The sequence below is a fragment of the Lupinus angustifolius genome, unplaced genomic scaffold, assembly GCF_001865875.1.
Source record: "Lupinus angustifolius cultivar Tanjil unplaced genomic scaffold, LupAngTanjil_v1.0 Scaffold_162_1, whole genome shotgun sequence".
NCBI lineage: Eukaryota > Viridiplantae > Streptophyta > Magnoliopsida > Fabales > Fabaceae > Lupinus > Lupinus angustifolius.
In genome coordinates this window covers 583811-600314 of record NW_017728885.1, presented here as the reverse complement: position 1 = coordinate 600314, position 16504 = coordinate 583811, and the positions used below count along the sequence as shown (strand labels likewise).

The window sequence follows — 16504 nt, the reverse complement described above, 5'->3', positions numbered from 1 at the left end:
ACTATTGACTCCCAAAATATCATCGTAGCATAAGATTTCGTTGAGAAAAAACCATTGTTGTTGGAATAAAATTATATATTTTGACAAACAATATCCTAATATTAAATTATTTGAAAAAATGAACATTTCAACATTGATATGACAATGAAATGCGAAATTGTAATCAAAAGTCATGAAACGGGCTCCATCACTTTATTTCCAAAATACTTAGCCTTAATGGGCAAAATATGTGGACATTGGTTAAACCTATTAACAACTTGGTTTCCATTGTTTTTGTTGCGGGTTTTTAACTTTTTATCTTAAGATGAGGAAAATGTAGAAAACATTGGTTTATGCAAGGAGAATGAGGAGGTTGAAGTAGATTGGTGGAGAATGGTTTGATTCTTATATACAAATAAACAGAATGGTTTTTCCCAGTTAAATAAAAATTGACACTAAGAACAGGAAGAACAAGCCAACAAGTGATGGCTAATATACTTCAAATATAATAAGTGGTAAACTTTAAGACTAAGAAGCGTCCAGCAATTTAACTAAAATCAATCACAAACATGCAGGTATTTCAAGCAACACTACTCAATGCAAAGAGCTATTCTAAATTGTTGGAGACAATGGGTGCACAAATAGAGTAGACAACATATTTGAAAGGAAAATTGCATTGCCATATGCCTCAAGGACATAATTCTTGACCTATCCAAAAATTTGTTCTTGTCTTGCAAAAATAATATAAAAAAATTGATAGAGGTATGCATATGGAACTATAACATTAGAAGTTCATGAAACTGTAACACTGAAAAGTCTTAGAACCCAGAATTTATGTTTAAAACCCAAACCTTAAATCAAGTCAGAATTATAGCAGGGTCTATTTCTCATTCATCAACCTGATTAACTGTCCTAGGAATATCAGAGCTGACTTGTTCTTTATCACCATCAACAGCATCATCGTCATCACTCTTGCTCTCTTCAGCATCTGTTGCTGTACCCTTTTGGAAGTAATCGACTTTGAAGTCATAATCACCATCCACGGAATCAGATGAGGCTTTGTTACCCTTTTTCCTTCTCTTTTTCTCTGCTTTCTTAGTTTTTGTATTAAGTATACCATCCGCTGCGTATAACTTCTCATTTTGCCTATTAGCTGCACTGCTCTCTTTGTTCTTGTTATCGTCATGATCTTCCATAGATTCATCAGCATCATTGTCAGCCTTGTTTCCAGAACCTTCACCTTGATGAGACGGTTCAACTTGTTTGTCATCCTAGAAAAAAAGCAGTTTGTAAGAGGATAGGTTATACCAATTGACAAATATGAAAGGAGTACAACACTAGAGTCATTTTCCAAGGCATTTTTTCTACTTTAAATGTCTTTCAAACAGCACCAACAATAACATACCTCTAACAATGTCTCATCAAGGTTGAGAGGGGAACTTGAAGGAATTTCGACAGGGTTGAAGTCATCAGAAGATTTAAGGCTCCCAAGAAATGAAGATTCACCGTTGTAGACTTCATCAATGTTAAACTCTTTCGTAAACTCAGAAACTATCTTGGCCTCTGAAGGTTCCCCTTGATTCCTAACTGGGGGCATGGTATAGTATGGAATTTTACCTGAAACATACAACAAGTAGGTATTTCTATCAATTAGATAAAGCATCAATTTCTTCCTAATTTTTAACTTCATATATGTTTCGGTTGGTCGAAGTTTCTGCTTTAAGCAGTTAACAAACTCGATGTATACCTTCATTCCAGTCATGAAGAATGATTCTAGCAGCAGCCTCAACGTCAACTATTCCACCCTTCTTCAGCTTGCCCCTAACTGTAGCGACCTTCTGTAGGAAGTCATCAACTGAATCAAAACTTGGAATCTTATAAAGAGTTACCAGCAGTCTAGCTGGACAGAGCTTGACAATTTCCTTCACTGTATTGCCAAAGGAAAAAAGATTTAGAATATACAACTAAGAGTGTTTGTTTAAAAAACAAGGAAAGAGAATCTCTGAGAGAATTGCAAGAAAATAAAATTACGAGAAGGATAACAGATCCTCCAAAACAGAAAATTCACTACAAAATAAATATGAAATTATAAAGTACCAAGAGCTAAATGGCCACTACCTCGCTACGAGTTTGAGACAAATGTAGTGTTTGGTAGACATATCAGAAAAGTACACAGAACAAAACATGTTTTTTGTGCTTGGCATAGACAAGACAGACAAAAGACTTAGTAGATCATTTTGATTCCATTAAAAAGGGTGGAACCAAAGAGACCAGTACAGACATTGTGGTCCATCATGTTGGTCCAATATCGCATGTTCATTGCTTTGAAATTTAAATTGTTATATTCAAATAAAGCTTCAACCACCCATTACAAACTGCATTAACCCGATTTTAGCCTAAATAAAGAAGGGTGGCCGAGTACAAAAAGAATTTAACCTAAATAATAAGCAAAAGAAATGACTTCAACTACCTGGGTTAATTGGATCACTGAGCTGCTCAATTCTCTTGCAATTTTTCAAAGCAATAGATGCATCGTTTTCTTGAGATTTCAGCATAACAACACCAGGGCAATCCAGCAATTTAACATTTTTGTCCAACTGAACCTCTTGCATTGCTCTTGTTAACCCAGGAGTAGCACCAACACTGACAGCATGACATCTCTTTAGGCTGTTAATTAGACTACTCTTACCAACATTGGGAAGTCCAATCAAACCAACTGTGATTGATTTCTTGATCTGTGAAAGAAAGAATGCAAAATAAATAAATAGGTGAGCACATAAATAGCAAAGCAGTCAAAGGCAAGCACCATAAATTATAAGAAAAGGAAAAGAGAAGCCATATGAATTAGAGGGGGGGGGGGACAAGTCAAATGAAAAATCCCAGATGGATAGCAATAACAGCGCAAGAATAAGCACTTCGTAGCATGTCCTGCACTTCTGCCAATTTAAAAACTCCTAATTTAGTTGTGCTACTAAACCAGAACAAGTACATATTCAAAACTATAATGAAATCCCCAGAGCTAAATGGTGTGGCATGCATGCATACATTCAGGAAGATATGAATCAAAGAAATAGAAAATATGTTTTTGATTATTGAAGGTTAATAGAAATCAGGGAGAAACATGGATATTAAAAGTAAATCTGATGACAAGAAAAAAGGTAATATAGAGCGCATGAACGGCAATAATATAAGCAGGTTTTTAACAGCTGGTCCCAAAAACTACATATAATGGAAACGATCATGAATATGTTATGATTTTGATATACGAGAAGCAGCTATGATCAGTATATTAAAGAGAAGCCAACAACAAACTCTATCGTGCATCAAGTGAAAATTATGTGCTTCACCATAAATACTTCAAATTCCACAAAAAACATTATGATAAAAGTGTAATTATACAAAAACTGTTATTGCTAAACCACTAAAAAAGCAAGAGAACCATAATTCAATCACATCAAACCCAGAAAACCCTTGCGAGCTGCAACCCATCATGAGCAAAATACAAATTTAAATGAAATAAATGCTATGTTAACATAGACTAACTAACACATAAGCATGAAAGCAGAAAATAAAAAGAAAGGGCAAGAAAATCGTGAATATAGGAATATTGTGACCATCCTATTAAAAACATAAGAAAAAGGAAAAACTCTATTTCTAGAAGGAAAAAACATTGTATTCCCAACAATTCTATTACCTCGTGGCTTCTTGAGTAATTCTTCAACAATTTTAGTAGAGTATCAGCTCCAAGACAATCACTTAATTGCAAAATATTACTTGATTTGGCAGCTTTTTTAGCAGATTTCCAACCTAAGTTTGATTTTTGTTGTTGTGTGCTGCACTTGAAAGCTACGGTAGGTAATTCTTCTCTAAGGTATTTGAGCCACTTCTCCACAGCTTCCCGAGGGACAAGATCTATGTTTGGAGCACATTCGATCAGCAATATGAAAAATAAATATACCTAAAATGAGAAAGGGGACAGGAATGGGATTGAGTGAGATACCAATTTTATTTAAAAGCAAAACTAGATGTTTTTCAGGTCCTGCTTTCGTCACCATCTTTTCCATATCAATACAGCGGGTACCCAAGGGATCCCGGGCATCAAGGACCTCCAGAATGACATCAGAGGCTTCAATGACCTTAACTAAATCCTTGTAGAAGGCCCTGTCAGGGTTATCTATGAAAATGAAGACATAAACAAACACCAAATGTTAGAAAAGCTATGAAAAGGAGATAAATAAATATAAGACCAAAATCAAAGTTTAAGCCAACTAAAAATAGTAAAACACCTGTAGTCTTTGCAACTGTGGTAACTTTTTTGATATCTTCTAGTGAAGCCTTTTCAGCCGAGTTAGAATTATCATCTTCTAGCAATCCCAATTTCCTTTTTCTTGCCTGAAACAAATGTTAGGCATTGTAAAATTTGATGCTATACGAAAAATGTAAATTATTACAAGTTTACAACTGCATGCAAATATGAGCAGACAATGCTTCTACAGTCAGGCATAGATATAGACATTTTCACATGTCTTTGAGTTCACTTAAGCATGGCAAAACAACGGTGTGTTTTTTTGTGTGTGTACCTATACCCACAATTACCTAAAGATATAAATCTTGTATATCTGGTAAATGAATCAAATTAATCAAATATCTACATGAGCAGTGTGAATGAGAAATTAAACAGAGATGTAAGAGTTCATATAATAGAACAAGGAAGCAACAAAAGAAATATGAATGTCAAATGTTGTAATCAAACTTAAGATGTACAAAAGGATTGTCTTTACTCTTTAGACATTCTAAAGATATAATTTCAATTTTTTATTTTCTACAAAGAATATAATGAATCACTCATCGTTTCATTTAAGAAAACAAAGGAACTAGTCAAGCAAAGGCGGAAGAAATACCCTCTCCTTCCGCGCAGCTTTCTTCTGCTCCAATTCCTCCAAAGCTTTGGATCTCCGCGCTTCAAGGGCCTTAAGCTCTTGTTCCTTGAACGGCCAATCATTAGGAATACCAGGATCTTTCTCAACCTTAGTTTTCAGATTAAGCTTTTTTGCCTCTTTTGCCTTTTTCTTGTGATGCTCTTTCACCTTCCTAATGACCTTATATTTTTTCTTCAATGGAACCCTCTTACTTTTACTCTCTACAGAAGAATAAAAAACAGTAGTTCCATAAATTACATAAAAAACCCATCAACAAATAATAATACCTCCAAAAAAAATTAAACAGCAAAGTTTTTCTTACTCTTGCTCTTCTTCACCATTTTATTTCACTTCAAATTCTGAACCAGCGATTCACTGTTAAAAAGAGATAAAACCATTAACAAAAACAATAAGAAAAAACCCAGAAAAGGATAATTAAAATTTTAATCTTTTCTAATTAGAACCATATACATATTAACCAATATACAAAAGAAACTACATAGCTGAATAGAACTATTTCTTCTACATGCTAATAAAGCAATTGGGTCATATTATTTATACTTTATCTTCTAAAAAAACCAAACTAACCATAATTTGAAGAAGAAAAAAGTGAATAAAAATAAAAGTTAAGAGAGAAACAGAGAATGAAAGGAATAAATAAGTGAAGGTGAGTGAGATATACGTGTTTGTGGAGAAGACGATGAAGTAACAGAGGCGCGAGTGAAAGAAGAGAGAGTGTGGGATTTAGGGTTTAAGGGTAGAAGGTGTTGTTATACAATGTTTAATGCTTGCGGCTTCTCACACGTTTGCTTCAAATAGATAAATAAGTAAATGACAATTTAGTCCCTACCTAAATTATTCACGTTTCTCTGCAAAATTTTGGTTTGGTTCGGGCGGTGAGCAAGGGTGAAAATAGGTTTGGTGGCTTATTATGTGACCAATAGATTAGGTCATGCCATATCTTTATCTTAACTATATGAGACTCAATCTTATTAAAAAGCTTCTTTAATTTCATTGAATACATTAACATTCTTAATTATATTATTATATAACAATATTGATATTATTTTATTTTAATATTGATATTATTTCACTTACTCCAAGAATAAGTTTATTTTTTATCTTATCCATCAATTTTATGGAAATTTAATGTTTTAGATCTACTCAAAAATTTAAACTATTGGATTTCCCTAAAATTGATGGCTAGGATATGAGTTTAAAACACTTACTCTTAGATTTATTATATATATATATAATTTTAAGATACTAAAAATAATTTAATTGTTATGATTATATGAGTATAGTTAACACAAGATTTATTAGTCTATTTAAATATAGGTATATTGACATACTTCAATATTTTATAGTATAACGAATTTTTAAATAGGTCAACAAGTTGAGCATATGCTTTGAAATTTTTTTAAAAAGATAAATAAGTCTAACTCCTATATACTCTATAGGTTGAACCTTTTTAAGGCTAACCTACATTCACCTTTACTTATAAGTGATTCAAGATAAATTGCAAATTATTATAATTAAATCGAACTACATGATTTAGATTTATTTCATAGTTTAGTAAATTTTTAAGAAAACGTTTATAATAGGTTTAGTTCAGAGTTGAATAGTTTCTAGAATCACAAGAGCAACCACAAAACTTATAAAGAGCCTTGTATGATTTTCTCATGTTAGTGTAGCTTGCAATAATTCTAAATGACATGAAATAATACATACTAGTTGAGTTACAATCAGGTTGATCTCTTTAAGACATTTTGTGACACTGCCCAAAACGTGCAAAGAGACTATCAACAACGTCGTCCCCATGATAAAACAGCTCAGATCTCTATTATTGAATTCTTACTACATTGTAAGAACTGATCTCAAATACACCCACCACAATATGACTACCAATGTCAATTCTCGAAATACCCACAATATAGCTACTCGTGTCAAATATTTCCCACAATCTGACTATTGGTATCAGTTCTCAAAATGCCCACAATATGACTACATGTATCAGTTCTTTTTCCAAAGTTTGACTACTAGTGTTAGTTCTCAAAATGCACATAATATGGCTCCTGTATCAATTTTTTTCCCTTAATACTGACTACTAGTGTCAATTCTCGAAATGCCCAAAATATGGCTACATGTGTCAATTCTTTTCCCTCAATACTGACTATCAGTGTCAGTTCTCGAAATTCCCACAATTTGGTTGTTTGTGCCAATTCTTAATGCCACTGGAAAAAAAGGGAGAAGAAAAAGTTGAATGAAAGCGTATATAACATGGGGTGAGTTGTAATAAGGGGAGAATGACTCTATTTATAACATGAGATTTTTCCAAGTTCTTCGTCTCTCCAATGTCGGACTTGAGAGTTGTTTTTTCAAAACTCTTCTATGTAGGACTTAGGAGTTTTTTAGATTTCACACCCAAAAGTTCATACTAATGGCTTTCAACAAACCAAGTTTCAACAATTCCCCACTTCAAATTAAAAAACAATTTTCGAGAATTTTTGTGGTCTCAATAAGATTGTGCATAAACAAAGGTGTCATACGACATGAACATTTGCATAGTGAATAAGATTCAGATTTTACTAGCGTAACTCGTAGTCTTGAACTCTATTTCCAACATCAAACCAGTGTTGTTAATACCGTACCAGACATCAAAACGGTTAGGGTATTAGTATAATGGTATAGTGGTATAGCGGTTTAACTGGTGGTTCACTAATTAAACCACATACCGGCGAAATTAGATATAAAAATATAATACATTATTATTAATGTTGAAAAATTAATAAAAGATCAATATTTTTTAATTTCATTAAAAAATTAATTATAAATAAAAATTGGTCGGTATGACCGGTACGATTCAATTGAAAACCAACCGGTTTTGACCGATTTTAGCTGGTATGATTGTATGACCGGTATAATTAATGTATCATACCGGTATTGAGACCGTTCACCGTTTGAACTGGCCGGCACGAACCGGTTTTTATAATACTGCATCAAACCATACACAACTTTTTCAAATGTGTATTCTATAAAACGCATGCATTAAAGTATGAATGGCTATGAAAACCGAACTCGTGGGTACTCGCCCAAACTTGACGGAGAAAACCCATTGTGACTGGATTCGAGTTCGGGTAAAACCCAATCCCAATTTTTGGGTTCGGGATCGGGTTTGGTACAACTAATAACCTACCCAATCCCAAGTTTTGAAACACCCAAACCCAATCCCAAGTTTTGAAACACCCAAAGTCACACTCTCTCACACTCGCTTTCTTCTCCGGCATGGTGGCAACGACAATCCTCAAGGTGAGTCTTTCGTCTTCATCTTCTTTCATTACTTTTGTGTTTCATTAATCCTCGTTTCCATCAATCCTTGTGGAGAGTATTACTGAAAGTATGAAAAATAAGCATTGAAAGTGTATGATTTTGAGAGAGAATGTGCGTTGAAAGTATTACTCTTCTTCCTTCAACCCTATCTCATTTTGCTCAATACCCTTCTTCTAATGTATTGCAAACTATGTGACTTGAACTTTGCCTAGAACCTGTTTGATGAAATGACCCAACGAAATGAGGATTACATATTAGTAAAAAATAAAGCCAATATATATCTATCTACCTCTGATTTGGTGTGTAGTAGGTTTTTGGATCTCATTCAAATTCATTTGAAGAATTTCCCCTCTGATTTAGTGCTCAACCTAAGTGATTAATTTAATCCTTACACATGCATGCTTTTTTTTCAAATTTCCAAATTGAGAAATTTATCCTAAAAGCTTTTTAGGTAAATTATAATTATAATTAGAAAGTTTTTATGAATATAAACTTGCACACTTAAAGGTGTACTCCCAACTTTAATGATTCTAGTTTTAAATTCAGAACAACCAGGATAAGATTTTTTTTAATTTGAAAGCACGTTTAGCCAATGTTAATGGTGGGCTTTTAACTTTTAAGGTTGTTCTACCGGTGACTTGATCTCGCAAAGTACAAAAGTTTGCTATTTGATTTTGTTTTAGTTATTGTATTTTTTTATACCTTTTAGCTAAAACATGTATCTCCTTCTAAAATGCTGAATAGTGATGGTTGATTTAAAAATCAATGATTAGCAATTTTAATAATTCCATATTATGTTATACACTAATGTATATTGTAATGTGTAATAAATTCAGTGATTAAATATGTGTTTGCTAATATGTGTTGTGGCACAATCATTTATAATGCCTAATGATTTTAATGATTGAAGGCTTAAACCTGTTTTTACTAATATGTGTAAATCTGTTTTTTCCTTCTAATTGTTTCATTATTTATCCAATTAGGAAGAATGGATGTAGTAAACAGAATAGATATGGATGTGGCTGGTACCCAACATGCTTCATAAAGAAGTTCACAACAAGTAAATGTGGAAGGCACTTTTAATACAACACCTGAACAATCTCATATTGGACAAGATGATATGTTTGGTTTATTCAAGTGTGAAGTCACACATTGGATATGCGTGGAGGAGAGTTTATAAGTAGGAAAGGCCTATGGAACTAATGTCTTAAGGTTTTGGTTCAAGACGTGGCGTCTCACTTGTGACTCTTCACTCTTCCCATACCCATGTAACAATGGAACTCCCTGTTGGTTGGAGGCTCCCTGGTCGCAGTCTGGTCCAACAAGTGGTATCAGAGCCGATGGTTCGGCTGGGACATGGTGGACTCAAGGGGGAGCGGACCGGAAAGTGTGTGGTACCCACACTTGAGGGGGAGATTGTTGGGTTTATTCAAGTGTGAAGTCCCACATTGGATATGCGTGGAGGAGAGTTTATAAGTAGGAAAGGCCTATGGAACTAATGTCTTAAGGTTTTGGTTCAAGACGTGGTGTCTCACTTGTGATTCTTCACTCTTCCCATACCCATGTAATAATGGAACTCCCCGGTGGTTGGAGGCTCCCCGGTCGCAGTCTAGTCCAACATGATAATATAGAATCAACAACACAACCTACATCAAAGAGAGGTAGAAGTGTGGTGTGGAAGCATTTTGCATAAATTAAAGTGAACGGAGTAGACAAGGCTGGGTGCAAATATTGTAAGTAAAAACTCGGAGGGGGTTCAAAGAATGGAACAAAGCATTTGCACAATCATATGGAGTTGTGTGTTCAAAAAAAGATTATGACGAGAGGCAATGACAAAGGACAATCATTTCTAATGCTTAAAGCCTCACAAGGTAAGCAAGAGTTAGGAGTTGAAACTTATGATGCAGAAAATACAAAAAAGGAGATTACGAGTGCAATTATTATACACGATTATCCACTATCAATAGTGGACCATGTTGGTTTTAGAAGGTACTCAGCTTCCCTCCAACCATTGTTTCAAGTGCCTTCTCGAAACACCATCAAGAATGAGATATTGACAGTGTATGATTTTGAGAGAATGTGCAATGAAGATGTTGGATAGTCATGAAGGGAGAGTGGACATTACCTCAGATATGTGGACTTCAAGTAATCAAAAGAGGGGTTACATGGCAGTCACAACTCACTATATTAATTGCTCTTGGACTTTACAAAGTCGAATCTTGAGGTAATTATATTTATAACTCAATTTATTTGCAATTTTTCATGGCAAAATTATTGAATGTGAATATTGTTATTTTATGTTCATTTATGTTCCTGCCCCTCACACTAGTGATATAATTTGTCATGCGCTCGTTGAATGCTTTATGGATTGGAACATTGACAAAAAAATATCAACTATTACTCTAGATAATTGTAGCACAAATGATGCTATGATTCCAAAAATTAAGGATAAATTGCAGTTGGGAAATTTGTTGAGGGTTGGGTCTTTACTTCAAATGTGTTGTTGTACATATATCCTAAATTTAATAGTTAAAGATGGATTATAAGTTGTGAAAGATGGGATAGAAAAGATTTGAGATGGTGTAGCATATTGGAACGCTACACCAAAAAGGAGCGAAAAGTTTGAGGAGACTGCTAAATAATTGCGAGTTCCTTACATTAGAAAGTTAATTTTAGATTGTCCAACTAGATGGAATTCAACTTACAAAATGCTCGAGGTTGCCATATCGTATAAGGATGTATTTAATTGGTTAAAGCAACGTGACACTCAATATACTTGTTTGCCAAGTAATTCACAATGGCAATTTTTAGAGGATGTTTGTGAGCGACTAAAATTGTTTAGTTCCATAATCAAGATGATTTCTGGTACTAAGTATCCAACTGTCAACATATATTTTCCCAAGATTTGTCAGATTAAGCTAGCAATAACTCAATGGATGAACTCCTCTAATGAATTGATTAAAATGATGGCAAAGAAGATGATGGCTAAATTTGAAAGGTATTAGAGTGTGATTCATGATATTATGGGAGTTGCTACGGTTTTGGATCCTAGATACAAAATGACATTACTTGAATTCTATTTTGATAAGTTGTATGACCATGATGCATATACACAAGTAAGGAAAATTCGAGAGTTGTATTATGATTTAGTCTCTGATTATCAACAAACAAAAAATTCTAGTGGAAGCTCTCCATTGTTAAACAGAACTGTTACTAATGATGAACCTTTGGAGGAATATGATATGTTTATCGAGAGGAGAAGAGAAACTATAAGCTCAAGTGTTAAACTGAGTTGAATCATTACTTGGAGGAGATGTTATAAAAAGAACACGGATTTTGACATTTTAAATTGGTGGAAGACAAATGGAGTCATATATCCAACACTTCAAACAATTGCAAAGGATTTACTAGCTATTCCTATTTCTACTGTAGCTTCTAAATCAGCATTCAACACAAGTGGTCGAATATTGAGCTCTCGTCGTAGTCGACTTAATTAGACTATATTGGAGGCTTTGAGGTGTGCTAGGAGTTGGCTATGGTTTGCTAAAAATGTTGGTAAAGTTTTAAATTATTAATGTATTGATTCAAGTATCAGATTTAATATCTTATATTATGTAATATATTTTATCTTATCATTCTTTGTTTTCAATATTGCTAGGAAAATTGAACTTCAGTTTCACTTGTTTTACATTTCACTTGTTTTAAATTCTTTGTTTAATGAGTATATTTAATTTTGGTTTTTAAATCTTAATACAACTGAAGTGATGAATAGTAGTTTGAGTTATCATTTTAAAGATTAGTAGTTGCTGCCTGAGTGTCTGCTGCATAAGAAGACTTGTATTTTAGTATACTGCATCTATGGAAGAAGACTTGTTATGCTATTGTTACTGAATTATTGTTATTGCCTCATCCAGATATCTAGTGAATATTGTTACTAAATTATGTGTTTTATTGGTTGTGGTACTGAATTTTAGTGTAGTTATAATAGTATAGGAGAATGAATGCAAAATCTGAAATGCTGTGATATATTAGTTAGTGTTATGAATGTTGTGTAGACACTTAAAATGTGGTGTTTTGTCAGATGTGAATTTTTTTGCAGCCTTTACTTTATTGAATATGATTACTGTGTTGTGAGTTGGAACTTAGATTATTAGAATTAAAATGTGCATAATTCATATGCTAAGATGAACATATCGTTTTTTTTATCTTTCTGATGACAATGATGCTAAAATGTGCATAATTCATAATTGATGTGTATAATTCGTAGTGATGCTCACCGCTCAACATTTATTTATTGTCGGGTTTTCCCGTCGGGTTCGGGTTACCCGAAACCCGATGTGTTTGAGATGATATTCTTATTTTTAACCCCATTGAGTACGGTTTCGGATTCGAGTTCAGGTTTTGTATTTCGGGTTCAGGGTTAGGTAAGGGTAAAGCCGACCCCGATCCGCCCCGTTGCCATTCCTAAATTAAAGGTCATGCATATCTATCCCAACATAGTGAACACTCTAGAAATTTATGCCCCAAAATTTCATAGGAAGCGGCCATCACTTCCATATTCACATAGGTGAGTCTATCAAGAGTAATCATGTAGCCTAGGTACTCCACTCCAATCGGAGTATAAATCTCATTAAGAGTTTAACTCATCCTTACATATATTGCAGGAATCATGCTTCTTATAATTGTATAGCATGTCCATTCTCATATCACTTCACAACTTGTGATTACTCATTGAACTTATTTCTTAGGATCTCCACTCAATTAGGTTAGGTTAATATCACGAGTGATCCTCGTTCTAAGGGCAATAGTCTCACACTCTTAGTAGTATTATGGACTTTCTCTCTAGCTAGTCCTTTCATCAAAGGATCTGCTAAGTTATTCTCAGTGGTACATGATCCACTCTAACAGCTTTTGTAGAGAGTAAATCTCTAATGGTGTTGTGCTTACGACGAATTTATCATAATGGTTCTCAATTTTTGCAATAGTTACGGTACTATCACAATGGATCAATACAGCTTGTATTGGGTTTTCCCAAAAGGGAATCTTTGTAAGCAAGCTTCTCAGCCAACTTGCTTCTTCACTAGCTCTTTCTAGTGCGATCATCTCAACTTCCATAGATTGAGCTAAAATAGTTTGTTTCTTGTTAGACTTTAGATAGTTCATCTCGTCATTTATGGCTTCTTGCCACAAATCACCATCCAAGGAAGTCAAAACTTCTTAGATAGTTGATGGATTCTATTTCAATATATAGATCATATAACCAAGTTTACAATTGTTGTTGCTCTCTTACTTCTTCTAGGTTCTATTTCAAACATTTTATTTTCTATCATTATCTCTACTCACATGTATGTGACTAGTTGATGTGCCCTCACTATTCCTCAATTTAAAAGAAATTTCTTTTTCATTGAAATCAACATCGTTTAGACTCGATGATTCCTTTTGTGTTAAGATTATAAAACATGTACGTCTTGTTGTTTACATCATACTCAATGAATATACATTCATAGGCTCTACTTGTGAGTTTAATTCTCTAGAGAGATATCCTCGTAAATGATTTCATGAGCAATTCTCTATATCTCATTGGAATAGATTCTACTGATTTATCATTAGTCATATGATACTTGAGGTAACAGCTAAAAGCATAATATTTAGTCTCATTTTCCTTAGGCTTTGTTTGGGAGTTAGGATGGGAAGGAAAAGAGAGGGATGAGATGGTAAAGAGGGGGGAGGAAAGGAAGGAGAAGGGAGGGCAAATCCAATTAAACTCCTCCCGTGTTTGGGAGTGTGGAATTTAGATAGGAGGGGATGAAGGGTTAATGTAATACAAAAATACTATTTTACCCCCCCCCTCTCCTTTAAAAAATCAATAGTATGTTATGTATTATATGTTATAGAATAATATTAGTAAGGGTAGTTAGGTAATTTGGACTATTTTCCTCCCAAAACACCCCACTTTGGGAGAACTGGGTATTTTGGCATTTGGAAGGTTTGAGGGGGTTTGAAAAATCCTTCAAAACCCTTCCCTCTCCTCCACTAAACTCCCAAATAAGGGAATCCCTCTCCTAAACCCTTCCCCTCCTTCCCTCCCCCTCCAAAATGGTACTCCCAAACACACCCTTAGTATCATATTTCTTTTCAAGTGCATACCAAATTAATTTGGTAGACTTGTATAGACTGTACTAGTCATAGAGATCATGTGACAACTCATTCAAAATGCAATTCTTATAAAGATAATCATTTTCATTCTAGAGAGCTATATTAATAGCTAGTTTATCTATTTCCTCTTTTTCAGCATCATTTGACACCACTAGGATATCAGTTTTCAGAACGTGGGCAACATTTCTCATAATGAGGAAAATTTTCATTTTATGTTGCCATCATTTAAAATTTGTCTAATCAAAGCAAAACGGTTTGTTCAGGCCAAAACTGTTCAATCCAGTAATATAATCTACGAATGATATTGAAGTAGAAACGTCTTTAAATTGTTGTTATTGTACCTTGCAACAATTATAAATGGCGCGAAATAATACCTACTAGCTGAGTCACGATCAGATTGCTCTCTTTAAGACGTTTCGTGGTACTACCCAAAATGTGCAAGCAGACTATAAATCACGCTGTCCTCAGGATAAAACAACCGAGATATTTATTATTGAATTCTTACTATACTGTAAGAACCGATCTCAAATACACCCACCACAATATGGTTATCGGTGTCAATTCTCGAAATACCCACAATATGGTTACTCGTGTCAATTCTTTTCCCAGAATATGATTATCAATGTCAGTTCTCAAATGTCCACAATATGACTACCCATGCCAATTCTTTTTCCTCAGTCTGACTACCACTGTCAGTTCTCGAAATGCCCATAATATGGCTACATGTGTCAATTTTTTTCCTTCAATACTGACTACTAGCGTCAATTCTCGAAATGCCCATAATATGGCTACTCATGCCAATTCTTTTCCCTCAATACTACCTACTAGTGTTAGTTCTCAAAATTCCCACAATTTGGCTGGTTGTGCAAATTCTTAGTGCCACAGAAAGAAATGGGAGAAATTTGCTAGAAATGCATCGACAAAAAATATGAAGGGAAAAGAAAAAATTGAATGAAAACACATTCAACGTGGGGCGAGTTTTAATGAGGGGAGAATGTCTCTATTTATAACTGAGATTTTTCCAAGTTCTCCATCTCTCCAATGTCGGACTTGAGAGTTGTTTTTTCAAAACTCTTCTATATGGGACTTAGGAGTTTTTTAGATTTCACACCCAATAGTTCCCACTAACGACTTTCAACAAACCAAGTTCCAACAATCCCCCACTTGAATTTAAAAAAACAATTTCCGAGAATTTATGTGGTCTCAACAAGATTGTGTATAAATAAAGGTATCGTGCGACTTGAAGCTTTGCATAGTGAATAATATCCAGATTTTACTAGAGTAACACGTAGTCTTGAATTCTATCCGTAACATCAAACCACACACAACCTTTTCAAATGTGTATTCTATAAAACTCGTGCGTTAAAGGCCATGCATGTCTATCCCAGTATAATGAACATTCTAGAAATTTAGGCCCCAAAATTTCATAGGAAGTGACCCACACTTCCACATTCACAAAGGTGAGTCTATCAAGAGTACTCATGTAGCCTAGGTACTTCACTCCAATTGGAGTATAGATCTCATTAAGAGTTTAACTCATCCTTACATATACTGCAGGAATCATGCTTCTTATAATTGTATAGCATGTTCATTCTCATATCACTTCACAACTTCTTATTATCCATTGAACTTATTTCTTAGGATCTCCAGTCAGTTAGGTCGGGTTACCATCACGAGTGATCCTCGTTCTAAGGGCAATAGTCTCATACTCTTAGTAGTATTATGAACTTTCTCTCTAACTAGTCCTTTCATCAATGGATCTGCTAAGTTATTCTTAGTTCGTACATGATTCACTCTAATAACTCTTATAGATATTAAATCTCTAATGGTATTGTGTTTACGACGAAATTGTCGTTTCTTACTATTATAAAAGTGGTTCTCAATTTCTACAATAGTTGTAGTATTATCACAATGGATCAACACAGTCTGTATTGGGTTTTCCCATAAGTGAATCTCTGTAAGCAAGCTTCTCAGCCAACTTGCTTCTTTACTAGCTCTTGCTTGTGCGATCATCTCAACTTCCATAATGGATTGAGCTAAAATAATATCTATTGTTAGACTCTATAGTTCATCTTATCATTTATGGCTTCTTGCCACAAATCACCATCCAAAGAAGTCAA

The 16504-nt window shown here is 34.2% G+C and overlaps 1 protein-coding gene across 2 annotated transcripts; it reads right to left on the bottom strand.

Annotated features, from left to right (window-relative positions):
• Positions 1 to 635: 635 nt before the first annotated feature.
• LOC109342055 (guanine nucleotide-binding protein-like NSN1) lies at positions 636 to 5707 on the bottom strand. Of its 2 annotated transcripts, XM_019580036.1 has the most exons (11): positions 5581 to 5707; positions 5221 to 5273; positions 4881 to 5119; positions 4266 to 4371; positions 3980 to 4153; positions 3674 to 3891; positions 2450 to 2714; positions 1727 to 1906; positions 1385 to 1596; positions 849 to 1250; positions 636 to 811 (listed from the first exon to the last, which is right to left on the bottom strand). In XM_019580036.1, exons 2-10 carry the CDS (start codon positions 5237 to 5239, stop codon positions 867 to 869), a joined length of 1797 nt encoding a protein of 598 aa, XP_019435581.1. In that variant the 5' UTR covers positions 5240 to 5273; positions 5581 to 5707; the 3' UTR covers positions 636 to 811; positions 849 to 866. The 2 variants fall into 2 exon arrangements, with proteins under 2 accessions (XP_019435581.1, XP_019435580.1); XM_019580035.1 differs by having other exon boundaries at positions 636 to 1250.
• Between the last annotated feature and the right edge of the window lie 10797 nt (positions 5708 to 16504).